This window comes from Agelaius tricolor, unplaced genomic scaffold (assembly GCF_023055355.1).
Source record: "Agelaius tricolor isolate 1412-34295 unplaced genomic scaffold, bAgeTri1.0.p SCAF_13, whole genome shotgun sequence".
Lineage (NCBI taxonomy): Eukaryota > Metazoa > Chordata > Aves > Passeriformes > Icteridae > Agelaius > Agelaius tricolor.
The window spans coordinates 19,657,091-19,685,048 of NW_027269273.1; the positions used below are offsets into that span (position 1 = coordinate 19,657,091).

The 27,958-nt window shown below is 36.9% G+C and overlaps 1 protein-coding gene across 3 annotated transcripts in view; it reads right to left on the minus strand.

The window, feature by feature from the left end:
• Positions 1-4,545: 4,545 nt before the first annotated feature.
• The window catches only part of ERCC6 (ERCC excision repair 6, chromatin remodeling factor), a 43,031-nt gene continuing 19,618 nt past the window's right edge, over positions 4,546-27,958 (minus strand). For all 3 annotated transcript variants that reach the window (XM_071439071.1, XM_071439072.1, XM_071439070.1), the window contains 14 exons: positions 24,726-24,861; positions 19,113-19,283; positions 18,492-18,668; positions 17,001-17,117; positions 15,485-15,580; positions 13,492-13,710; positions 12,663-12,773; positions 12,100-12,219; positions 10,988-11,082; positions 9,268-9,413; positions 8,486-9,181; positions 7,686-7,887; positions 7,287-7,365; positions 4,546-6,870 (listed from right to left, as the gene is read on the minus strand). In XM_071439071.1, coding sequence (XP_071295172.1) covers positions 6,442-6,870; positions 7,287-7,365; positions 7,686-7,887; positions 8,486-9,181; positions 9,268-9,413; positions 10,988-11,082; positions 12,100-12,219; positions 12,663-12,773; positions 13,492-13,710; positions 15,485-15,580; positions 17,001-17,117; positions 18,492-18,668; positions 19,113-19,283; positions 24,726-24,861 — 2,794 coding nt within the window. In that variant the 3' untranslated portion in view covers positions 4,546-6,441. The remainder of the gene's footprint in view (positions 6,871-7,286; positions 7,366-7,685; positions 7,888-8,485; positions 9,182-9,267; positions 9,414-10,987; positions 11,083-12,099; positions 12,220-12,662; positions 12,774-13,491; positions 13,711-15,484; positions 15,581-17,000; positions 17,118-18,491; positions 18,669-19,112; positions 19,284-24,725; positions 24,862-27,958) is intronic.

A 27,958-nucleotide genomic window follows, 5' to 3' on the forward strand; every position in this document is an offset into this window, starting at 1 on the left:
AGGGGCAGGAATACACACACATTCTGACGAGCTATTTTAAGGCTTAACTATTTCCCAGAGTCAACTGGCTTTCAGTAATTTGCCTTTTTTCCCACCCATTGGTTGATGAAAGGGATTCCACACCCCCAGAGAAATACTAAAACGGAAAACCAGCCCAAAGGAACGAACCCCAGCCCTAAGGATCCTGAATAATCGTCCTTTTCAAGGCACTCTGACAACTTACAGAGGGGCAAATAGTCCTTTCCGATGGTTCGTGCAGCAGTGTCTGTTCTTCTTGTGTCACATTGCGCTGTATTCTCTTTCCAGGCAGGAAAGTATTGGGAGGTATTTTGTGGGGCAGATAAAAATGTCTAGTGGCTCCTTTGCTTAGCCACACAATGTTAGACAGGAGTATTTGCATTGAGCAACCAGATGGACCTACAGGAGAACAAGGCGGGGACAAAGAGGCCACAGCTCCACACAATCCCGAATTTTTGCCCCATGAAGTGCAAAAGATGAGTGGAGGAAAATGAGAAGCAGTGATGGGTTAATCAGACCAGTGTAAAGAGCACTGTTGCTGTACATAAAGCTTCAGCCAACTTTGATCCTCAAAATTCTCCAGTTACCTTGAAAGGGCTGCAGGTATCTCAGCTCATGCCTAGCAACAGTGCTGGATAAAATACGACCCATTCAGCTACCTGCCTGAGAGCTTGGAAAAAGACTGGTAAGACAGGAGAAATCATCATTACACTGTTTTTCAGTCAACCTAAAAAGCTTTGCTTCCACTTCACGGCTTCTTCACATTCTTATTCACACAAACTCTACCCTGCCCTTGGGTCTCTTCATTTACTCCCAGTATCCTCTCTAGGCATATACCTTCATTTTTACTCTCACGGTGCTGCTTCCAGACATTAATGTCTGGGAACACATAGCTAGGGTTCCCTAAGAACCTTAACTCTGCCCCAGAGGCAAAGATTTATGAAAAAAATCCTCTCTGTTTAATATAAGCTGGGACTACAAACAACGAAATGCCTCTATCCTAGTGCAACTGCAGAAATTTCAGCCTACAGTTAGCCAAACGTAACCCACTGAGTGCTGTGTTCTTTTATTTTCATATTTCTGATTAGGCAAACAACATAATGAAAGCCTCTCTCTCAATTCTTTTGTAAGACTGCATGACTCACCACTTATGTAAGCCTTATGCAGGAGTTGGTCATAGCTCCTCTGATGATTCTACGTCCTGGTTTGCAATTAGTGCAAAGCTTCTACCTCCCTGTTCTGTACAATAAAAATAGGTTCTCTCAACTTAGGTGTTGTGAGCAGAGTGGCTTTGGGAGCCCAGGAAAAGCTGTGAATCTGTAGGGAACTATGATAGGTAGTTAACTTAAAATTTTAGGTGGATTCTCTTGAGTTCAGCATTGGCATTGCTTTCCCTTCTCTCTCAAATGACTGGACAAACAGCTTGTTGGGTCTGAAGACTTCACAATCATCTGGCTCTCAGGTATAGTGTATGGGTAACAATGAGGGTATTGATTGTATGGCCTGCCACATCATCTTTGATGCCATTGTGGTGAATATAGCATAGCAATATTGAAAAAGCATGGTTACTGCATGGGTAGAACAGGCTAGAAGCTGCTTCTTAACACAGCTGCCTGACACTTCCTATGTTTTCTGTGCTGGTTCTGTAGTTCCTAATTAAATGACTCACAACAAGTCTATTCTTTCTGGGGAAAAGAAGATTACGTTTCTGCTCTGTGAATGAAACAATGATCCTCTGCAGTCTCCCCTGTGTTTTTCAGGCAGGGAGCAAGAACATGAGGTGTTTCACTCAGTTCCACAGCAGCTTAGGCCCATTTAGAAAAAGAAAAAAGGAATGGCCCTTGCATGAAAGATATCAGACTCCTCTTACTTTTAGTGGTAGGAGAGGCAGCAAAACCATGCCCACCAGAACAAGTTAAGAATTACTAAGGAAAGCTTCATCTACTAAGTTTCAGCTGAAGGCACAGGACTGCACCACATCAGCAATACTGTGTGAAGTAGGAGAGGTGACATCACCCCAGAGCCCAGAATAGCAATCCCGTGAGGCCTGGGAAGATGGAGAGAGCCCCTGAGTTAGTAAGCATTTAGTATATTCAGCATTTAGTCTCAATGTTGGAACATGGACATTATAAATGGCCCTAAGTAGCAGATTGTTTTTACCATGTATCTAAGAGATAAATAAATATCTCTCCCAGAGGAGATAAACTCCCAAGTGCAGACTGGCCAGCACATCCTGACTCCTAGACATGTGCTCTATGCAAGCCCTTCAAAAACTGCACTCTCAGAAATTTTCTCTGATAGTTTTGTGTAACTTAGAGTTGCTGGATTAATGATCTAGACAATAAAATACCATATTACATGTTTTTTCCAACCAGGGCTTCTTTCTACTGTGCTATCATTTCTTGAAGCATTTTTGAAGGACCTGAAAGATGTATTGTTTCCCTCTAAAGACTGCATCCATCAGATGGAGAAACCAATGCAGGAATTAGAGTACCCAGAGGTTTACAGCAGAAATTCCAGACATTCCTGTTCCTAAAAGACCAAGCAGGTAGATTGATTTAAAATGTGGAGTAATCTCACTGACTATGTTACCAAATGTAAAACATGAGGAAAAATTAGGAAGAAATGTAGTAATTTCTTAGCCTGTACATTGGATATATGCCAAATTTGGATAAAATCACTATAGGGTCTCTTAATATTTTAATTTTTTACCATCTTTATATATCTTTTGAGAAGGCACAGCCACCAGCAGCACAAGAGGCATTGCATCATTTTCCTTGGTGAATCACTGATATACAGCTGTTTTACTGTTCCTTAACACCTCCTCCCTTCAAGAGAGACAACTGCTTAAACTGTAATGACTGGGTTTTACATATGAATCACAGCAGTATGCAAAAGGAATTCAAGTTAGATATTATCCCACCAGTTTTAATTATTCCTCTACCCAGTTCCTTATTTTAAAAATAAAATTATTTTGGAATAGAAGGAAAATAACAATCAAGTTTGTCCCTTCTGTTGTAGCCTATTGAAAGGCAGAGGATTACAGCAGTAATTACAGCAGACAGCAACATTTAGCCAAATTTAGCAATCTTGGAATCAGAAGCAAAGCTGACCTTATGACTTGAGTACAACTGTCTATAGGAGACTGTCACCTGAAGCCAAAACTTGCAGATGTAAAGCCCCACTTCTTTATAGCTTTATTTGGGAGGATGACATTTATTATCTGCAACAGTCTCAATTCTCCACATGGTGCAGCCCTTTGAGAAGAGGCTGAGCCAGAGACAGAAGTTAGGCATTTAAAATACCATTTTTAATCACCATTTCTAATCAATCTATCCATTCAGCAACTTACATTTCTTTCGTGGTGGATCATTATAGACCAGAAAAGTCAAAGGCCTACAACCTTTAGCTAAGTCTTTTTTCTCTATGTCAAAATTTAGTTCTATACCAGAGACGTGTTGGTTGGCTACACATCTTCAGAAAAAGGGTGAACACAGGAGAGTAAGCACCTGGAATAAGGTAAAAGGAGGATGAGATGGGAGGACAAGAGAAAACATCTTCATAAGCAAGAAGGTTTTTCTACCTCCCCCTTTACCAATATGGTTTGAAACCAGAAGGAACAATTATGATGTTTTAACTTCTGCTGTTAAAGTATCATTTCAGCATGTTTTACCTAAGCAGTGTACACAGTTCCCACAACTGCTTACTGAGAAATCAAAGTTTCTGCTATTTAACTTTCTAGATTTTATTCAACTGTATTTGTCTGCTCAGCTGTGTGGATGATAGGTCACATCCCACAGTAGTGTGGTGCTCAGCTTTTAGCATCTTTCCTGTAAAGATATTTTCAGTAGTTCCTTGTGGTATGCTTTTCTTAATTTAAAGTTTATAATCTCTGTTCCATGATGACATGTCTTTTATTAGTAAGATTTAGTGGGGTTTTTTCCCAGTTTTATTCCTAAATTAACATCTGTATTTTGATTTTTCGTTATCCCCTCTTTTTACTGAGGTAAGAAAACAAAATATAAGAACACACACATTCCACATAAGTGATTTTTGGAATCATGCACAAATAAAGTAGCAACTACCAACTACAGCACTGAGTACTTGGAAACTGAGACAGCTAAAATACAACATTTGTTTGACTATGCAACACTGTTAGTGAGGAACTGCTTCAGGTATTCTGTGAAGATGTGAAAAGAATTCACTTTACACAGGTAAAGCTAAACAAACAAAAATCGGATGTTTTATGGACTGAAAGTAGAATTTTTCTGAAATATCTCTACTACATTAAAATGTATAGTAGCTATATTATATTCTAGGAAAACTTTTATGTATAAATCAGTAAATCTTTAATCACATATGCTTTTGAGATCAACTACTTACATAGTTAGGATGCATAATTTGAAATTGTATGGATAATGGAAATATAATTAAAGATAATATGAATCATTTGGTCAGTGCACAGCATACAGGAGAAAATACCTCCCTGCCCACTCTTCCCAGTGCCCAATGACTTCTAGAACACACTTTTGTTTTTCCTTTTTTAATAAGTCCATAAAAGCCAAGAATTTATAAAAAGTACATGCAAGTCTATTTACATTAACAGACCAAGAAGCTGCAAACTCTCCTTAGTATACAGGAACGATGTCTTTAAAATTGGGAGTTTAAATGAAACAGGACACCAAACAGCAGCTTGGCTGACTGCTGAATTCCTGGTTTGCTGCTGGGATAAGACACCCAAACCAATTCACAGTCTGCATAGATTTGAAGAAAACAGAAAATTGTTTTTTTTTACTCTTTTTCTGATCCATTTCAAGTCATATCAACAGCAGTTGCAGCCGAAGTTCTTTGTTTCACCTGTTTTTAAAAGAGGGAATGTAAGTGAATATAAATGGGATCAGAGAAAGAGATGTTAGGAGAAGTCCCATCTTCAAATGCTGTTAGGAAAATAAACATTCTTGAATTGTCTGCCCTGCCCTGCCTAATTCCAGCCTCTGAAAAGTCAAGAAGGATCACTTCTTGCAAATCTCTACACACCATTTATCACTGAGCAAAAACAAGAGGAAAAGCCATTGGAAGTCTCTAAAAGGTTTTTTTTTTTACAAAAAGAAAGTTTGTATTCTTGTTTCACCATTCATCTTTGAATATTTATACTTCCACTTAAAGTAAACAAGATAATTTCATAGTGAACAAAAAAGCTAAAACTAGCTCAGCTTTCCATAGCATAGGGATAGGAAGGACATTAGGCATATGTAACTATTCCTAGTTTAAGCCATACAGTAATTCAATGTTGCTGCAACAATGCGGTTTTCTTCTCAAAATCTGTCCACATTTTCCACCTTAAAACTTCCTTGTGTAGCACACAAGTGCCTTGAAGACAGACCCAGTGTTGTACCTGGATTTGCTACAAATAATTGGTATTAAAAGTTTCTTGACAGTTGGCTAAGTTCAAGTTTTCCCTACCCATAGAAGATGAATGACACGTAACTCTGACATATGCTCCAACTATGCCCAAAAATGAGTATGGTGAGTAAAACACAGTGACACCCTTCCCCCTCTGACCAGCTAACACCCCAGTCTATATCAAGGTATAAAATTTGAAGTGGTAAGAGGTAACTGGCCATAAATCACAGTGAAACATATGAACATTTAGTAAGTCCACAACTTGTGACAAACATAACAGTTACTGTCACCTCAGTTTTAAAAAATACTGTAGAGCAAGCACTTGCCAGTGGTGTATGGGATTGTAACTGGATTGCTGCTTATGGTGTTAATGGGTGCTCTGGAATTTAGTAGGTTTTCCATAATTGTCAATTGTCAGTTAACTCAATATCCTGCTACACTTTCAAATTTTTGTGATTAAAACTTCATGGCATTAGAATTATTTCCCAAGTTAGTTAAACATTACAAAATTCTCACTACTGATGCAAGTTACAGAAAATTATTCTGAAGCACTTGTCAGTACAAGTGAATCTCTCATGCTAACTAAAATCATCTCCCCTCTGCCTTTTTTTTTTTTATGGCACACTGTGTGCCCTATGGCCATTCAAGTAATAAACAGGAAATCAAGGAAGTAGTTTTCCAGAATTTCACAGAAATCAAAGTCTTACAATCCATGGCAACCTCCATGGATCTTATTGTAATAAAAGGTCAGTATATGTTCTTCATCCCATTTATATTAAGATTTCTTTTGAAGAAAAGGTGCTGATAGTTTGTATTGTTTCATCCATGAGGTAGATGGCACTTTTATATAAATAGTATAAATCAGAAATTAAGTTAGCTTTAAGCCTGCAACAAGTCCTGCACCACTGACTGTATTCAGGAATACAAAATACTTCAAAATTTTCAAAGTCACACAGTGTTTCTCCTTGGAGAGGAGAATGGTGGTCAGCTGGACAGAGAGGTGCCTTCACTGATCAAGGGTCACCGGAATTCTGGCTTCAGCCTCCAGACCCCTTCCCCATTTGGGCTCCTATGGAAGGTGCAGATATTGCGGAGCAGCTCTCTGAAGACACAGGAGTGCTCTGCAGGCAGTTTGGACTCAAACTCCTGCAGCAGCTCCCGAGTGCTGGCCTCGCCATCCACGCGGGCCTGGAACGCCAGGAAGTTGCGCAGATCCACGAGCAGCTCATCGTATTCTGTGGAACCCGGGACCGGGGCGGGTGCTGGCTGATGATTCTCATTGCCCTCATCCCTTGTCTGCTGTGGTAAAACAAGGTGGTTCCTTGCCCTCATGCGAGCTAATAAAGATGAAGAGTCCAGAGCACTGGATGATGATTCTCCAGATTTTCCATTGAAGTGCTCACTGGAACTACACTTCCTTATATTTTGTTTCTTTATTGTATCTCCATCCTGCAAATAAACACACAGACTATGGGGAAAATTGCATTTTGAGACCCACAGAATTTATTAAACAAAATCTGCGTGTTGTTTAGACTTAAATAACAAACACCACCACTCAGAACTTGGTCATCTGAAATATACCATAAAGATGTAACGTATTCAGGTATCAACTTTAGAACTTAAGAAGCAAAAAAAAGCTTTGCTGGTTTTGAGACAGATAAGCAAACCATGGTGCAATTTGTGACTGCTGTATCTAACTAGACTTCATCAAAACAAAAAATCAGTCATAGGTAACTAAAATTCTAGAATTCTACATAATCATACAACAAATGTGTGTGACACATCTAAGTCGGATTTATCGCATAAATCATAACAATTCACATATATCAGCTATTAAAACAGAAACGTTAGCTTCTGCTTCTTACCTTCTGCTTCTTTGCAGGTGATGCACAAGTGGAATGTGAAGAAAGCAGCATGGAGTTTCTTTTTTGGCCAAACCGACTCCTAAAAACCCACAAAACAATTAACTCTATGAAACATCCTTCTCAAAATGACTACGATAGTTTCTCAAAGACAGACTGGGTTTGTGTTTTAGGGCTCTCAAGAGCCCTCTACTAAGCTCTCTCTTCTACTGTGCAACAATAATGCTTTCTTTGTACTTCAGAATGGATTACCTATGCTTGTAATATGCTTTCATGTCTATATTACATATAAAACACGCACTGATACATGTTACTGCAAATACTAAGACCAAAAAATGTATATCTTTAACATCCTAAGCAACTCCTCTGTTTTTGGGAAAGCAGAGTGAGAACTGAACTCACTTTATTCCTGATGGTGCACCTGAAAGACCACTCGTGCCTGTCCAGGTTGGCACACCAGAAGCAGCTCCTAAACACTGCTGACGAGACAGTCTCAGGGCTCTCAAAGCGTCCTGGGCCACTCTGCTCGCTTCTGCTTCCTCCAGCACATGATCTGCATTGGAGGCATCCATAATGGCATCATGCTTCATAACACTGTGTACCCCTAAAACCAGAGGATAAAAAAGGGGAAGAAGGACATTTTTTAATTTAAGTGAAAATACTCACTTTTTAGGTGAATGCCACAATTGCATTTTTCCTTCTTCAGGGTGATTATAGTAAGTACATCAGTATAGTAATTTCTAATGAAAGAACCCCCTTTATCAGTTAAGCAATCAATCTGACAGCAAATCACTTCTGGTGTGCTGATGAGGTCATTATTCACAACAGACCTGGCAATTATGTGGGCAAATTGATAATTTCCATTGTTATGGACAGGACAGACAGAAGTGAAACCCTTGTGTAAATGAAGGTTGATTACATCCTGGAAATATCCAGGAGAAACACTGCACATACTTCTATATCCAGAAACGTGGATCTCTCTGAACAGTTTGTGCAAAGGTAACTAGCAAATTTGAATTAAAGTCAACTGGAATTAAATTTAAATTAAATTTAAACAATGAACATTTGATGTTTCATTAAAGTAACAAAACAAACGTTTTTTATTGCAGCTCTAACCATCAGAGTAACAGATCTGCTCTTTCCCTCATTTGCGTAGGTTTTATATACATCTGTTTAGTCAGCAGCCAAACAACAACTGTTACCTGATTTTTTGAAAAGTTTCTGCAAGACATAGTCATCATTTTTCTTTGAGTCTTGCTCTTCACTGTTCTCCCTTCTGTATTGCTTTTGTTTCACAAGATGAGGAATGCGCTTTCCTTCGAATTTGGCGTCTTTGTGATGTTTCTTCTTCGACTTGTCTCTGTGGCTCTCATGTGACAGCACATCCACCTTGTGCTTTGTTTTTGAGATACACTTAAAATGATTATTATCAATTTGCCCATCTTCAGTTTTAGCATCCTGCTTTTCCCAAGAGCCAGCTGCATCACAAGTGAGGCTGAGATCTGTCCTGGCATCTGCATTATCTGCTCCACGTCCCTCACCAGCCACCACGGCAGCCAGACCTTCTGCATTCTCTGCAGACCCTGCACTGCATGGCACTGACTGGGACATGCATTTCTCATCACTTTCTAAGCATTCTTCCTTGCTTTCATTGAATGAATTTGTATCAGCAGCAGCTTGTGCATTATCTTTTGTGTAGCTATTTTGGTCAAAGGCTTCCAAGGTTCCCCTGGTTTCCTCGCTTGTCTCTACTGCTTTAGAAGAAGAATCTTTCATGTGTGTGGTGGAATAGGAATTGGAGGACTTCTTCTTGTGTGAGCTGCTTTCTGCAAGATGGACGTCACGTTTAGAAGTGCCATTAGCAGGTGGCTTTGGGACTTGAACATCTGAACCAGTACCTGAGGGATGAATAAAATTAGTATCCATTTAACAAACAATTAAGACATTTTTTCTTCCACACAAACAGAAAAAAACTCCCATGTACCTGCAAAAATTGCACTTGTTTCTGTCCCCTGAGACACATCTGGGCTGTTCAGAGTAAATAGTTCATACAGGTCATTGGATTTGAAGAAGCGATTCTGCTTAGGGTCTTTCAGCACTCTGTTTGTTAAAAACTGTTTGAAGATTTGTCTAAAAAAGAAAACAAATATTTGGTGCATGAAACAATGCCTAACTATGTTTAAGTACTGAGTACAGTACTTAAACAGAAAACTATAAGCACAAACATTACCCTGCAGAACAATTAAGCAGTGGGAAGACAATGTTAGTTTCCAAAAGACCATCTTGAGTTAGTAACTTCCAAACAACCAAGTAAATTGTTAAACACAGGGATTTATTATTTTTTTAAACAACCCCATAACACAACAGGTAACCACTATCCTGAGATGTCCTATGAGGCATCCCTTAACTAAGCAATAAATAACTTCACAGCTAGAACTTTTTTGTTCATTAAAATTGAAAAGCTTGCATATGTAACAATAGAACAAACAGAAAGCTCCTGAAAGAAAAAACTACAGCTTGTTAAAATGACAACATTTTATGGGTTCAATTGATTGGAGGAAACAAAAGCAGCAGAGTAGCTCAGTCTGATGGTGATGACTGCATGACAGACACTGAAAAGGGGAATCAGACTTGTGGCTGAGAAGAAAAGAGCCCACCTACAGAGGACCAAAAGGAAAAAAATCTGTACAAAGCTGCAAGAATCTTCTAGTATTGGTAAAACTGCTTCTGTGCCATGTCTGTAGTACATAGTGCCTAGAGCAAAAGCTGTTTTATTCTGTACAAAAAGTACATCCTTAAATGGAATTGGAAATAGTTCTCTTGAACAGTTTTATCACACTTTTGGTTCTGCTGAGATTAAGCTGGGAAAATATTTTTAAATTCAGTGGTCAAAAAACTAAGTTTTCATTTACAGGCAAGAAAACATAGGAAAACAGTAAGCATGGGCATTTCATTATTTAGAGCTTTTTGTTCTTCTGAATTTTCCAAGAGGGTATTTCAGTTCTGAAGAATGAAGTCCAGACACAGGATTCCCATGTACATTCATCTGGAATTTATGTGAGTGAAGCTAACTACTGAGAAAGCTGAATGGGAAAGCAAACCAAAAAGATTTCATTGATTTTGAAATACAAGCATTTCAAAGGCTTTAGCTACACTTTGGAATAAATAACATGAATATGACTGGTAGTTATTGGGATTTAATTCTTTCACTTTGGAATGAATTGGGAATAAAATCAAATTGGGTTTGCAGAGTAGTAAATAAATCTATGTACCACATACATCTTGATACATCCCAAGGAGAATATAAAGAACTTGATGATTTGAATTTGCATTTCAGACTAGTTGAGTCTCATGTTTTGAATAAGGTGCTCACTGTTTTCTGTCTGTGCCTCATACTATGTTTTACAGGGAATTCTGGATGTGCTGGACACAGCTGCTGGAACAGACTGATTAGGTACATTTAAAACATGGATCTTGCTGCTAGGGATGGAGCAGTACAGCTGGGAGTCTAGTACGAGAAAAAGGTTCTCCATTTCTCAGTAGGAATTTTTAAAAGTTTTCCGTGATGTGCCCACCACGACCGAGGTGGGAGATTAGAAGCAATGTGTGGACATGCACAGTTATGTCACTGTTACACCACCTTGGATTTGCTAAAAGCATTTTCCTGAGCATGCAGCTGTATCCAAGAAATCCTTTTGACTGACCTGTGGTATATCTTCTCCTCAATAGTCCCTGCAGTGAGCAGCCTATACACAGTCACCTCTTTCTTCTGGCCTATCCTCCAAGCACGTTCCCGAGCCTGGAACACAAAGGTTTGGTTACCAGATATGAGCCTCTCCAACGTGTCTGACAGAGAGCTAATGATAATGCTCTTTCAAACTTAGCTTGGACATTAACAATTACTTCAAGAAGTGGCATTTCTAGAGCATAGGATAATTAACTCAGCAGGACAGGAAAAAGATCTAGAAAGTCTCCAATTGTACCAATCTATGCAAAAATTGCCAATACATAGATTATGTTAAAATCAGAATTTTACCTAGAATATGTACTTTACATAGACTTATTCCAGAAGGAAATTTCCCAATAGAGTGTTAACACACACCTTTCCTTTGAATTTTTCTTCTTTAACTTAACTGAAATCTTTCCTACAAACATCTTGAACCAACCACTAATACAGAGCACTGTAAGTCAGACACTTGCAGATCTCAGAGCTACACAGGATTGCTATAAAAAAGCTTTTTCCTCTCAAACTTGTAAGCACCATATAACTGCTACATGATTTGATAAAAGAGAGTCTTACCACACTGTGAGTGAGATAAGATGAGATAATGAACAACTTCTAAAAGCTTAGAGCAGCTCTCTAAGGTCACAGCTACGTATCATCTAGTGAGAAAGCCAGTGTGAGCAGCATCTGCTCTCCTCTTCTCACCCTGCATTATCACCACCAGCAGTCCTGCCTGTTCAAGAGCTTACACAGCTGTACTTTCCCTTCAGAAACATCTGGTTTATTTATTTTAAAAACACAGGTCATTTGAACTGTTTGTTTGACTGCACTGTAACTGACTACATGAATCAACAATACTGAAGAGTGGTAAGGTATAACAGCATATACCTTATGCTGATGGGAACCACTTAAATTGGCTTTGCCACAAGAGTAATCATAATGTGGAGCTGCACCCTAAGTGACCATTGCTGGGAACAGCAACTTAGGAAACAGCAACATAGTGCTTTACACTCTTTGAGGAGATAAATGTCATTTCAGCTTCAGTTTTATTTCAACTCAGCTGGTAAATGGAATGTAATAAATCAAACTCACCTGTGTGTCTACACTGGGATTCCAGTCAGGATCATAAATAATAACCCGGTCAGCACCAACCAAGTTAACTCCAATGCCACCAACACGAGTTGTTAGAAGAAAAAGAAATATGGATTTATCCTGTGATAAAAGAGAGAATTTACTAAAGCAAGAATTAGCAAAATGTAACATTAAAAAAATAATCCTTTCCTGGATTATTTTATCAGCATTATAGGCAAAGATGCAAAGGAAGCCAAGAGAAGGAACGCATTTTCCTTGCTCATCTAGTATTTCTTTTGACAAATTAAAGTAGTCTGATCTAAATTTCATTTACTATTATCCAATAAAATTGCTTTTCTCCCTTCTCAAATGTGTTTCTTTCCTTAGCAGAAAACCCAACTTTATGTATGAAATAAGAGATTACTTTTTTCCCCTCTCTTACAAATACAGGGGTTTCATTTCCCTGAACTCCTCAGGTTTGTGTCTCCAACCTGAAGTAGTATATTTAAAAACAGAAAAAAAGGAATGGAAGAATTCAATCATACTCATTAATATGTATTCATGTATGGGAAGGAACATCTCACCTCATTGTATTTTGTTACAAGAGGCTGTCTGGAAGCTACTGCTGTGGTGCCATCCATCCTGAGGTAGGAATAGTTTCTGTATCTCACAAAGACTTCAAGTATTTGCATCATCTGTGGTGATGGAAAAGATTTAATGAAATCCAGATGTGAAGACTGAGCATCTGTATGATGAACCTGTAAGAATTTCTAGCACTAACTGCAGTGTCAATCAAACAAACAACAACAATGAAAAACCTGAAACACTTAAATGACAGAAAAACAACTTATGTAAATGGGGCAAAAAAATTTCACAGCTGAATGCAGTGGAATATTTGAGCTTGATTTGGAAGTTCAGGGCCATAGCTCCAAAACAATTAAGCAGGCTGGTGTGCAGCATCCCAAGGAAATCCACAGAAGGAAGACAAAACTGTGAGTACACAGGGAAAACAAACAAAGGTCACTGCCTGTGCCACTGTCCTGAAGGGAGCGATTCTGCGGATCAGAGGTGCACAGACACCACAGAGAGCATGAAAAGTGATACCAGCTGTGTCCTGGAACTACACAGCAGGGACAGCCTGGGACCATGTGGGCACAACTGACACAGCTTTGACCCAGTGTATTGAAACTGGGCCACTGCCACAATGCTCACAATGCTGTGCCATTTCGGTAAAGCTTGCTGAGTTTGGGAACTGGTCTCTGATTATTCCAAAGAGATCAGTCATTTCAGCTAGATATTGATTTTATGAGAAAGACACTACAAAAGGTGGTTCTACTTACAGGTTTTTTGGAACTCTCACACACGTTTTAAGTACTAGTAATAGCTAAAACTAAAAACAATAGCTCATCTTACCTGTCTTGACTGAGTAAAGAACAGCACTCTGTGACCTTGCTTGTGCCATATTTTCAGCAAGGATTCTACCACTATCATTTTTCCAGAACGTTTCCAATATCCAAATTGATTTGGATCCTCTGCTTCCGCATCTGGCACACTCTTCAGAAGTCTGGGACTATCAGCAACAAAGTCAGGGTGATTGCAAATCTTTCTCAAAGTTGATAGTCCTAATAGAATCTAAAGAATACAAGAGAAAAATATTTCTTTTTTCATGATGAATACTTGTCCTTATGGCTTGTGAAAAAAAAAATAAACAGCAATAGATTAATCCAGTCACCATTAATGTTTATTTTTAATAATGTTTTCATGCTAATACTTGCTTAAGGAAAAGTTTTAGGAAAAATCAGTACAAAAGAAAGTGATTGAAATTTTACGTACTTGTGAGCCTATTCTGGTGACAATGTTAAGGGAATTCTGCAACAATATCCACACTAGTAAAACCAGTCCCTCCCTAGCTGTTAGGCCATGTTTTTCTCACTCAAAAGGAAAAATGCCACCAATTTCTTTCTTGAAATCATGAAATTATCATGTCTTTCCTTCCAACTCCTATCATATTAGCAGGTAACTTAAGACAGACCTTGAGGATAGTCAGTATGCCCACCAGAATGCATGATAACAAAGAATAAATGAATTAACATATTTGAACAAACATACAAAACTGAAATTACCACTTTTGATGCCATGTTAGAAGAATTCTATTCAGTTATTCATTCAATAATATTACAAGTGTTATTTATACTTCTGAATATTCTGAAAAATGAACTAGCTTGAAACAATGAATCCCTCTATCTTTTAGCACTACAAGCTGGATGAGCCTGCCCATAATTTATGGTTTGTTTTTACAATGCTGTTTTTCAGCTGGGATTCACTGTTGTCATCACAGAATATCTAATAAAAGCATTGACATTTACTGTTCAAAATTTTCAGATCCCTAGTAAATATGATAGCCCATTTTGTAACATCTTAGGTAAATTTCTGCAGTCTTGTACAAGCCATCTCTAAAAGAACAAGCTCCTTAAAGAAAATTTCACTGGGATAATTAAAATGGCTATGCACTTGAAAAAAATTGCCCACTATACCTTTTTGAGATCTGGAAAATTAAAAAAAGTCAAAACAGTAATAAGGTCAACATGTTCTGTGTACAGGACTGCAATATATATGGCCATGCTGACCATACCCCTGACTGGAGCCACTGGGTATGCAGCAAGAATGGATTTCACAGCTCACAAGACAAGAAAATACGGTGAATTACACATTATAGCCAACACATAATACCTGTCCTCCTACTAACAAGGACTAAAATGGAAGGGAGACACCTCCATTGCATGCATAAAAACGTCAAACAAACCAGATGTGTGCAACATAGGAGCCACAGGGAATAGCAGATTCTACACAGGCAGCAGCAGCCAGCAACTGAAAATGTACCCCAATTATGCCTTTCACTTGGCCACAGCAATTACAACACTTACATTATGAGGATGGAGGCAGAAGATGTTGAGAAGTGACTAGTAAGACAGTAACAAGGATGTTTGCTTATTTGCTCTGCTTTCTGTTAATACTGTGAAATCATAACGAAGTTATCACACCTGAATTGTACTCCCAGGAGTAACTATGCTTTTCCTTTGCTTCACTTGGGCAATTGGTTAAAAGCATGAATACAGTTACCTACAACAGGTCATCCAAAAAGCAGAATTTGTTCCCAAGATCACAAACATACTGTGAAGTTCATTCCATTCCTACTTTTATCTGGTCATGTCAGTACATATGGATCCCTAACTCAAATGTATCTCATCTAACATTTCTGAGAAAAAAAATAGACAACTACAAAAACTGAATAGAGATCAGTGTGTTTGCTTCCCCTACTGCTCAGAATTCAGCTAGAAGAGTGCAAGGGCCAATCCATGATTTTATCCATCAAACCATACCTGTAACTATCCTTATTAATGCCCACCTGCATGTCTCCATTGAGAATCTGGTAAACTTCTTTAGAGTTGATGTAATTTTGATAGATTTGGCGCTGCTCCTCTGTCAAACGGCAAAACAGGACCTACAAAACAAACCAACCACTCAAGCCCAACCTGTGGGAATTTTAGAATTTTACCATGTGCTACAGTGAAAGTTCAAAGATGTGTGACCTACAGAAATACTAAGTCAAAAGATACTGCATAGAAATCACTAGAAATAAAAAAAAAAGAGAATTCAAGAGAATGAACATGATCATCAAGATGTGTTTCATGAGTTTTATGTGCTCTTTCCCAGTAGTTAGATCTTCCCCTCAAATCGCTTTAGTTTTGGAAGTGCTGCCATTTTCTGGTTTTAATGAGGTAACTGTGCAATGTTAGCATTCTCTCAAAGCTGTTTATAGTAAACTCTTTCCATTGTGCATCTGTCACCTCCCTTACAACTTGCAAATTCTTGGAAGTTTAGCAGATGTGGTCTGTCCTGTCTTTAGACCTTAAGCATGAAATATAATGATTTCTCAGGTGTTCTGACGGGCTAAAATTGAACAAAATCACTTCCTTGCATCCTGCAAGGCACCCAATATTATGCTCTATATCAAACTGATGTAGTGCCCTGTGACTGGCAAGAGCAAAAATCAAATTTATTTAAACTGTCTATGATCACATTCTTTAGATTAAGGAGCCCAGACTCTTTAATATCTAGACATTAAGAAGTTGGTTAAAAATAGTATATAGAAATTTAAAAATTGGTTTAAAAAAGATCATTAGGCTGCATATACACAGTATGGCCTATTTATTTATTATGTACCTTTCAGCACTGTCTTACAAAGACTAACATGTCTACTTCTCTTTTAAAGTGAGAAGACAGGAAAGGAGTCAGAACAGAACATAAATGCCTGAAGCACTGAAACCTGAAGAAGCAGCTAATAATTACAAGTGAGTATTTGTAGGAATTTCAGTTAACCAATACTTTCAACCTCCTCTACTTTGAATGAAAATGTTTCCTAAAGAAACATGCCACCTTGTAGTAAAGCAAACAAGTTTCACACCACAAGGCTAGTATTTTGAAAATTTATTATAATGTATAGGCCAGCTAGCTTGCAATATGAACAACTGCCAGCAAGTATTTCTGTATTATTTGCTGCCCAAATTAATCTTTCTAGGACAGGAAACAATGCTGAATTGTTTCCTGCTGTACAAAAGGAAACAGACAGACAACTCATTTCAATGCACTTGAGACCCAAGGGGACAGCATTAAGTAGCCCTGACTCCACTTCATCTACCCTTTACTTTTTAGATAAGTGAACTCATACAGACCCTGCAAGACAGCAGTAATTTGATACTCAGTACAATGGTGAAAGAATATGAATCTTGAAAGCTCTGCACCTTATCTTTAGTTAAACCACCATTTTATCTGCTACTAGCACAAATTATTTCCAAATTTTCATGAAAGACTGAGTTTTGGGGAGAGTGAGGACTCGGATCTAGTAGTGAAAATAAGCAAACCTGTTCATTTTTATCTGGAAGTGAAAGGCTCATTTTTACATCAGCCTTCATTCTTCGCAGTAGGTAGGGGTTTATGGTGTCCCGTAACACACATGCACATTTGTATGCAGTTTTTACCTGAAAAAAGGAAGAATCGGCACAAGTTGTATTTTGGTTCTTGATATTAATTCCAGCAACTAGCAAAATTATATAATCAGCAATAGGAAAATCCTAATAAAATGGATAATAAAAAAATTAAAAAAAAAATTAAAAAATAAAATAAAAAGAAATAATATCTATAGTTTCTGTTCAACACAACATGAATTGCAATAAAATTTATGTTAGCAACAATAAAACTGAGTAAGGAAGGCTTCCTCAGATACCTCAGATTACTCTTTAAAAGAGACCAGAATAAGATATTTAATTTAGAAACCAAAGAAAGAAGTGAATATAAATCTGTACAAAACCAAGATCCTCATGAAAAAGTACTAATACATATACTGAAGATCAAAAAGAAGCCTGCAGCAATGGTGGTTACCAGACAATAAGTGAAGATTAGTGCACACTTGAGACCTCTAAGAAAACATCAGAACAAGAAAATCCCCACGATCACAGAAACTAAAGGTCACTCTGGCCCTAAATGAAGTATGCAGTTCTATAAGGGGTAATGGATATGTGAGATAGGTATTAACTGTAATAATGGCTAAAAATACCTTAATTTGTCTTAAAACAAGGCAAACAATATAATAAATTATTGATATATAAAAACAATTGAAAGGCCAACTTAGAACATTACTAGTACTTATACAAGAGAAGTACTTAAACTTGAAAATAAAACTTCAGCAATGCATGCATGGAAAAACATTAAAAACAGTAGTTAAAAGGATACAAATTTAATAGCGTTTATATGAAACAGTCTGCAGATTATGATGCAGACAATTTATTTACTATCTAGTTAAAAACAGAAAACTATTTAAGCTATCCTCAATATTGAGAAACACAACTACAAAGATTAATAGACACTTATTCAAAATAATTTCCCAAGTAATTTTTTGCTTTCAAAATTAGTTTATCTACTTCCAGACTTCCAACACCTAATTTAGCTTTTTAAAATAAAAACTGTTTCTAGACAGGATTTCAGGATTCCACTTACTGCATAGTTTGCCAAAGCTTGATAGCAAACAGAAAAGTTCTATTTAAATACATTAAAATGTGAGATCAGTCACCTTCCATTCCAATCTGTTTATCCTCATATCAAAGAATACTTCTAATGACCTAAACTTTAGGGCTTTTGACAAGAAAACCTTGTATATAAGGTGCATTCCTGTATAAATGAAACGGTCTCAGCTGAATGATTTTTTTACACAAGCAGCAGTAATGCATACACACAGCTCTTTTTTTGGTTAGTGTCTAGAACACACAGCTTTAAGTACATTTAGAAGTTGATTTAGAAACAACAGTAATGGCTGGAACAGTTTCCTTCAAGCAAAATGATATTTTGGATGCATTTACCTGGACAGGAGAGGCATTGCAATATCCTCCCATGGTTATTGGGACAGAAAACTGCTCCATGAACACAGGGAGGGTTCCCAATTTTCCTGGGAATATAAAGTCAAAGAGGGACCAGAGCTCCTTTAGGTTATTTTGCATAGGGGAGCCAGACAAGATGATTCGATGGGGTGTGCGGAACTATTAATAAAAACCACAAAACCAAAAGAAAGTTATTTTCATGGTTCCTGGTGTATCCTGCCTCCTACCTCAGAGGATATTCACCTCCACAATCAATAAATTCTCATGCCAAAATATGTGCCCTCACACTCATGAAAAAAACTAGATTTTTGCAATACACTGTTCACAAACTGTTAGCAGAAAATTCACACCAGCAATCTGACATTTATCAGTACTGATAAATTACTATGCAACTTAAAATTTTTAATCTTTTTCCTCTAGAATACTTGTGTAAATTTACCCACATAAATTCATTAAAAACGTTAAGTAAGTTAAATAGTTAAATACAGACCATTGTGATGTATGCTTTTATTATTTTTTAATGATCAAACATATATTTTTATGATAGGCTACTAGACATTGGAACCTCCTCCAGAGCACTTAAATTTATTTTTTATAAAGTACCTGCTTGCATGCAAGTGTGACTGCAGCATTTGGATTTCGGATTTTGTGACCCTCATCCAGAATGACATAGTGCCAATCATACGTGTGGATGTTGTCTTGCATCAGACGAATGTACGAGTAAGATGTAATTAAAATCCCATGGCATGAAGCAATTTCATGAATTAATTTCACCTAAAAACAAAAGGTGAACGTTGTCAGTGGGACAGAATCCTCAGGGCTACGCACACAGAGATTTGCTACCCAAGGTATGTTTATAAGTAATATAAAAGCAGATCTATAATTTGCTTTGCAAAGAAAATAAGTATATGCAAGATTTTGATTATATTATTCTTAGCTCATCTGTGAAAGATATGAAGCACTTGAATACTGTGTTATAGCAAATGAGAATTTACAAAAAGCCTGGTCAGAAGGAAACAGTAGTTTTTATTTTAAACTTTTTAAAGGTAATGTCTGATAAACCAAACATTGTATTTGATTAAGGTAATGGGTTTCTTCAAGTTCTCCTATATTCTCTTCACAAACCCAGCTTTGTGTACTGCAAGCAAGAATGTTAGAGGAAAATTAAACAAGTGAAATACTGAAAAACGAATACAAAAATCTATTTATTTAATCCTAAATTCTGTCTAACCTTTCTCATTATAAGATTAACAGAGTTGCTACCAATCTTCAAATTTTTGCTTCTCTTGTAAGCTTTAACCTTTCCCCAGGTTTTTACTAGCCTTTATAGCTGCAAGTTATGTAGGGCAGGGACAGTCTATATCATTTTTGACAGTGTTCAGGACTCATCTTTATTGCAGTTATCCTCCATGTATGAATCTAGAAGACTTAAACAGCAGATGATGAGAAGGGAAAAACAGAAAGTACAACCACCACTAAATTTGCTGAAGTAAAGACAAACTCATTATTACTAGAAGTGCTTTTTAATTAAAACACAACCCACAAAAAACAATTAAAAACCAAACAAAAGGGAAAAACCCGTGTCAAAAACTCAGATGGTGTCAATATCCATGACCTTTTACTGTAAAATTACTTACTCACACACACTCCAAGATTCAAAAAACTCTTTTAACTGTTCAGGAATATCTGCTTTCTGATTATCATCTCCTGATAAAACCACAACACATTATTTTATGTTGGTATCACAAGTCTCAAGAGAATATGTAATCTTTAGAATAATTTGTATTATAGACAGAGTAGGATTTCTCTGCAGGTGTGGACATCCAAAGCTTAATTCTACCTGGTACATTATCCATAGTCTGCAACTTTTCTCAAGTCTCAGCAATGGTCTGTCATAGAATATTGTAGACATCACTACCCAAACACTTAAGACAAATCATCTCGGGTGATTTAAAATTAAAAGCTTGTAAAATATGTAACCTCTCCTAATTTTTGCAATTAATAGGGTATGTCTGCAATTAGCCTGACTTACAGAATGCTATACTCTTGTCATTAAAAGATGTTTTGTGAAAGTGCTGCTGTTATTATGGAGGCTCAAGAGACCAATCCCTCCTAGAGGGCAAACAGTGGACTCGTAGAAAACAACAGCCATAAATCACGCTGTCAGGTAGCAGAGAGAACAGAAGTGAAACACAGGCACATGAAGGCCATTCATTGTAAACACACCAAGGCAGAATCCTAGTCAGGATTTACTGAACCTGTAATTAATTAAAGTTTCCTTCAAGCTAAATTTTTAATAAACAAGGATTTGTGCTGACAATGAAGAAACAGAACAACACAATTTTATCAACTCACACTACAGCACTTACTAAGTCTCATTTTACTGCATTGGGTACCTTTTCAAGGTTGCCTTCACTTTAAGTGCAGTTCTTGGAATAATTCTAAATATTTTAAAACATGCTAATGGATCTAATATTGGGTATAAACTGTTGAGGGTGTGGCATTTTATAATTTAGTATATTTTACAATATTTTGTATATAAAATATATTAAAAATATATATAAAATATATATATCAAAATATCTATATATATATATATATTTATGTATATATTTTATTTCTTTAATCCACAGTTTTCTTGTTTAGTTAGATTAAGGCATGTCTAAATTTTTTTTTTTCTCTGGAAATACCCTTCAATGAAATATTTCATGTGTAAAGTCATCTTGAAATAGATGGTTTAACAGCTGCAAGTATCATGAATTTGATAATTACTTTCTAGGGCTGCATTGTGTGTCCTGCATTTGACCAGAATAAGAAAATGCAAAGTTACACATTTATAAACAGTATGTGACTAACATCAGAAGGAATTGTTAACCTCAGTGATACCCGTTCTAAAGATTAGGAAATTAAAAGTTCAGCCTTGAACTTAAAAAAATACAGCCTCCTTCCATATGTGATATGTTAAACATGATAACCAAAGTTCATGCTGCCTCTTACATTCTATGATTTACAAATGCTCATGTGCCAACAGAAGTTTTAAAACAACAGGACAAACCATAGTAGGAACTTAATAGCATAAGACAGCACTTCAGGACATTTAGCCACAAATGCTATACCTTGTTCAAACTGAAAGCTGACTTCACAGGGGAAGACTATTACTTAAATCTGGTTCCACATACTGCTCCAACTTAAGCACATTTATCATCCTAGAAAAGCTAAATAATCTTCTGTAATCACACATAATAATAATTTAAAAAAAGAGCAAGTTTTGCATTTCATCTGAATGCCTTAAACAAGCTCAAAAGTCTTGGAAATCCCTCCAACTTGCTACTGTGTCTTCCTTCAATCATCTAAAATACCAATCTGTCTCCCTTTATAGATAGCTGAAGACCTTTAGTTAGAGTCCAAGGGGCAAAATGGGAAATTTATATTTCCCTCCTTTACTGTCAAAATTTTCTACCATTGTTATTTTAGAAAAAGATTAATGAGTGTTTCTTTTGAAGCTTTGCATATGCTAAAAACTCCACAAATATTATAGTAGTGAGATGTCTCAATGACTGAGCTGAAACAGGCTGACAAGATTTGTAGCCAATCTGGCAATCACAATTCAGGCTGTTATTTCATACTATTACTGTGAAAATCCTATAACTGCTTGCAAAGAAAATCAAAACAGACTGGTAAAAAAGGTAAAAATCAGAGAGCCTTTCACTTACCACGTTGCTCAAAGTCCATTTGTAACACTAAAGAAGTGTCACTAACTGAACAGCTGTGGGAAGTATTGCCTAGAATCAATTTATGATGAAGCAATCAGAACAGATGTCTTCCCTACTCTTCACTGTCAAGTGTAATACTTCTGTGGGCACCTTTGAAGAGCTGGGAGACAGGCTCTTGCATCAATGCTTGTGCATCTTGGAAGATACACCAGAAAATGCCTATTCATAAAACCATATGAATTAATCAATGTTGAAAGATTTAGTATTTGCAAAGACTTCAGGATTCCTGACAATGTTATGGGAAAAATTACATCCATCCATCTCACCTAAAACATCAACTTAAATTTTATCAAATGAAACTTCAGCTGTTGTGTGTTTCTGCTATGAAATACTGTCCTGCCTTATGGGACACTTGGTCATTGCTTGACTCTTTTTCTGTGAAATTCTCATCCAATAGTGTTACAACTAATCTTTGTCCTTAGAATCACCTATGCCTCTTTCACAGACTTGTAGAGAACAAACTGCAATACTGGGTTTTACCACAACCTGCTGGCCAGCCACTACAGGATAAGGTAGTCCTCAAAATCTATTAAGATCTTCACTGACGATCCATTTAGTCTGGAGGACAAAAGTGTTCCTCCACTGGTTCAGAAAACTGTAGCCCCCTCAGAGGCTGAAATGACCTTTCTCACTCCAAAGCTGATAACAAAGTTCAGTTCCCCAATCCTCTCCTGCAGCTGTCCAACATGAAACTCTTCTCATTTACTTTATGATAAACTAGGATACACAAATAGAACAGGTGAATCCTGGAATTGTCTGTTAATTCCAAACAAGCCTGTGCCACACTGAGACTACAGGTGAACAGGGAGTTGGCTTTTGGCTAAGTAAAATTAATCTCAAAGAACTTATGCAGTTTAACCACTCTTTTAATATTTATTTAACTTAACTTATTCTTTTATGTCTTATGTCAGAGCTTAAAGGCAGAATGGTCCCTGGATGAGCATTACAAAGTTAAGATGTGCAAAAGTGGTCTTCTGCAATGCCACAGATTATCAGCAGATGGAATTGCTGTAAGATCAGAACTAAAGTATTCATAATGTATTTTGAAAAGAAATCCTAGGCAGGAGTAAATCACCTGTCCTGTATTTTATGTGATATATTTTCAGTGTACAAGTGTTACTTATGTTAATTTATTAGTAGCAAATTTTTACTGCAGGTATAGGGGAAATAAAACAGGAAAGTTGGTTTTTTTCCTTACTTTCGCTTGCTCTTTTCTGATTAAGAGACATCTAGGAAAAAAACGTGCATGTGGTTAAGACCTTATCAGTGACACCTGTTTAAAGCACTGTTACACTCTTAGAAGATGAAGCATTAGGTTCAGTTCTCTAAATTTGCTCAAAAGTGCTTACATCTTCAATTTTAAGTTGTTGAATATGTATTTGAAGGATGACAGTGGGAAGGTGAAATCTTGAAAACCTTACTATTCCTGCAGATGGAAAAATTTGAGTCAGTCTGTCAAGTCCATTAATTAAGAAACAGCCCAAAATAAGCACACATGATTTAATTTGGGAAGACATGCGACCGTGTTATTGAGGTCAACAGACTTTTAGGGCTTGAAAACACACCAAGTTAATTGAACAACAGGAAGCTATTAGCACATTAGAGTGTGCTACTCCTTTTTTGCTAGGTACTGTAACTGCATCAATTACTTCAGAATACGTTTAATCAAGTGCAATTAAGCACCACATAATCTTAATGTTATTACAAGAAATTCAATAAATATTTAAAGAGAAATTTAAAAATGCTGAAAACTCATTTAAACATCTGAAATATGATGGGGAAAAGAAAAATCTAAGTTTTCCTTGCTTTGTTCCTGCAAGGTACCAAAGTTTCAAACTTCAGACAAGTCAGGCTTTCCAACTTAAGCAAGACTAAGAACATGTATATGAAGAGACTGTTGAAGAAAACTGAAAGACAGACAAGGCACTGCTGGAAACAATGTAAACTCAAAGTTACTCTGTCATTAAAGAAAATGAGACTGAGTGATACGAACTGGCAGCAACCAACTGAAGAGAAATTATCCACGCATGCAAAACACATTAGATATCAGTTCAATGAGATAGTGATGCAAAGAAATGCAAGAAGAGGATTCACAAGTGCTACAAGCATCTATCTGGTGTACAAGCAGTCTAGTCAAACTCCTAGCATGGATTACAGCACAAGGAAAACTCAAGCAAGAAACCTGTTACTATGTTTAATTTGTTCAGGCAATACAAGTCTTCACCATAATAAACATGTATTCTATGTCAACCCTCTTTTAGTCCAGTTTACTATGAAATCTATACAAGACAATGAACTTTTTGTTCTTTTAATACATTCAGAGAAAGGGCACAAGAAGCCCTTTTCTACACAGAAGTATTAAGCAATTAAGCAACAGGGGATTTTTTTTTTGCTAGTGACAAAAAAAGGCCTCAAGAATTACAAAATGAACATCAATCATTACCTTACTCTTTGTATAAGAACCAGTTTCATGGAGCACAGCAACTCTAAATGGAGGCCACCAAGTGTGGAATTCTTTTACCCACTGATGCAACACAGTAGCTGGACAGACAATCACTGTTGGACCCAATCCCTGGTACCTAAAATAGAGTATTCAAGGAAAAAAACCTTGATGTGAAATAAATAATTTGTATTAAGTGGCTCATTAAAATACACACATTAAAATGACATATTTTACGGTTTAAGTGGAATATGAGAGCTATGGAAATTAATTGGCAATTTGTTTTCCTGGAAGTCTGTTTTTTAAAGGAAGATGAAGAGGGTACTGCTAAAAGAATCCACTCATTGAACAGTTAATGGATGCATCTATCAAGCTAAACAGGAATAGAAAAGCTCCAAACAATAAGGCATAAGGGAACTTCCTCCTGTGATATTACAAATCAGGTTTTAGTGACTGCTGTTTCTATAAGTGAAAAGAAATCATTAACAAGCAATTATTTTATTACTTCTATTATACAGAATGTGTAGCTAGAGTCTCACAAATGAACTTACACACAGGTGTTCTGCTTCATGTTGGTAATATACTGTAATCTCATCATCATAGTTTATTGATAAGACAAGGACTCGAAAGTGCAGACTATATCATCCATGGATGTTGAGATCTGAGCTTGGCTCAAACTGTCTCATAAGTTTCTTATTCGTAATTTTATTACTGTTTCTGAGAATTACTAAAGAGGTCTGAAACAAAGCCTTTCTGTATATGAAGTTCAGAGCTGCTCTTAAGAAGGGAAAAATCCCTTGCACACCAGCCAAATAAAAAATACTATTGCCAACAATAAATACCAACAATCCTGTAAGAAATATATGAAGTGGTGGTTACTAGCAGTTATTTTTCAAATATATTTGCTCTTTAAAAATGGAAAAAATAACTCTGCAAACAAAGGCAATAGCTTCAGTTATCATACACTGATCTGTGTCTGTGTGCTATCCAAGTGACGCTAAATAAACAACCCAAAAAATCACAGTAGACATTCAAGATCACACACTGATAGCAATAAAGGATTTCTCAGACAACAGCAACACTCTGCTTAAAAAAAGCCCAAACCCCTTAACATCTTCAGAAACTGCTGACATGAAGAAATACTATTCTTTATCAAAAGCTTATACATATGCAGAGAAACAACCTGGACATTGCTTATTATGAACAAATACTATAACATAACCTTACATGGTCTAATTAAAAAACTCCCTGCAATCCAAAGGGAAGAAACAACTTGAAGACATGAAAAATAACTTCAACTATGCTATGAATACAAATAATCACTGCTACTACTCTTAAAAATACCTAAAGCAAAAAAGCCAACTTTCCCAGAACATACTAGTTTCTTACTCTTCATGGGTAGTAACAAAATACATCTGTTTATTCCCCTGGTCTGTTTTCACACAAGCTCACATGTAAGGTTTATCCAGATTTCCCCCCCCCCTCAGCTTACACAAAGACTTCACACCTCCTTGGATCAATTTTCAGAAACTCCACTCCCTCTCTGCTTGGCTGTGTGAAAACTCTTCTGTGTATAGTCTGACTCTACCCACTTTCCACTAGCCAACATTTTATTATTCTCCTGAGAGCTTTTATTTATTTATATAAAAGAGTCATCTAGCTTCTTCCAGTCTGAGCTGTTCCACAAAACAAAACAAATCATATACTTCTGCTTGCTACACTTGGGAGGCATCTTTCATTCTCCTAATCACTGCAACACTGCAAGATCTGCTCTGCTGCCTATCCAATTTATATTTGTTTTCCTTGAACAAAGGTGACACTTAAAACATTCAAAACCAAAGTCTTACTAGTGCCTTGTACCAAGATAATAATACTGCCCTGTTCCTACTCCAAATATATTGCCATATTGTATTCTGTCCCTTTTTCACAGCTGCATTGTACTAATAGCTTATGGTCAATGTCATATTTGGTCAATATATCCAAATATCTTTCTTCTTCTGTTGCTTCTGGTTTATAGAGCCCAAATTCAGAAGAATCCTTTATTTGTTGTTATTTAATTGGATGCAATTGGAATTGCACGTAAGTTCAAATTCCTGCAACTTACTACCAAGAAAAAGCAAACTGTGCTCATGCTATATTTATAATCTTTAAACACTGAAAAAGTTTGCACAGGAAAACATGTTTCCTTATAACTAAAGTTGCCAAGGACCGGCAAATCATGTTTTCAAGCTGAAACAATAACTAACCCTAGCGAAAATAAGAAAACAGGACAGCACTTTTTCTGAGGCAATGGATTTTTATTTACCTAAGCACCATGGAAATTAATCTATGCCACTCAAAGTAGAGATTGAGCTGTTTATGTTTATGTCTCAGTATCCTGAAGAGCACAGATGGGTAAATAATCAGTGTATAAACTTTCTGTCAGTTTCCCATCTGAGGTTTCAAATAAATGAAGGCAAGTCTGTAGCAAAAGGTTTTTGTTACACACCATGGTAAGGAAACCCAAGCTAGGCTGGAAGACACTGACAGTGCTGAGCACACAGCTTTGTCCCCTCTTAGTGCTGGCCTTGCAGAGAGGCTGCCCAGGAAGTCTCCTGCCTATCAGCCTACACTCATCCAGTAGAAACAAGTTAACCAGTACTACTGGTAACCAGTATTACTGCCTTCTCAGCCCAGGGCAGGAAAACACTTGACTATGAAAGATGAAGTTGTTTAGACTGTCTGCCTTACAGCATCACGCACACAAAATCAGAGCAAGCTTCACCAATATATTAAACCTTGTTTCCCTCCATGGAATTACTGTCATGATGGACTCAATGACATGCACCAGCCAGAACATGAAACTCAACACATTATCTTGCATGCAGAAAGAGCACTGCAACTTAGGTGGGCAAATCGATTTTGGCCTTTTCAAACTTTTACTGTAGTTTTGCACTATTTAACAGTGTCAAGACATGTCCCTGAAGGATTTCTATCAACTCAGTGGTCTCCCAAGTGGGGTAGGGAATATAAAATAATCTGTACAATACATCCTTAACCAGGCAGCCATATTAAAGTAAACCAGCTGACCTGAGTGAAGGACCTATAGAGTTTATTTTTATATTAAGACTATAGTAGGAAGCAACTAGAGAGAAAACAGGAATATTTTCTCTTTAAAGCATTATTTTACAATTCATGTACAAGCTAAACGTAATTTAAACATACCTCTACATAAAGGTAATTATTTGTTTAGTACA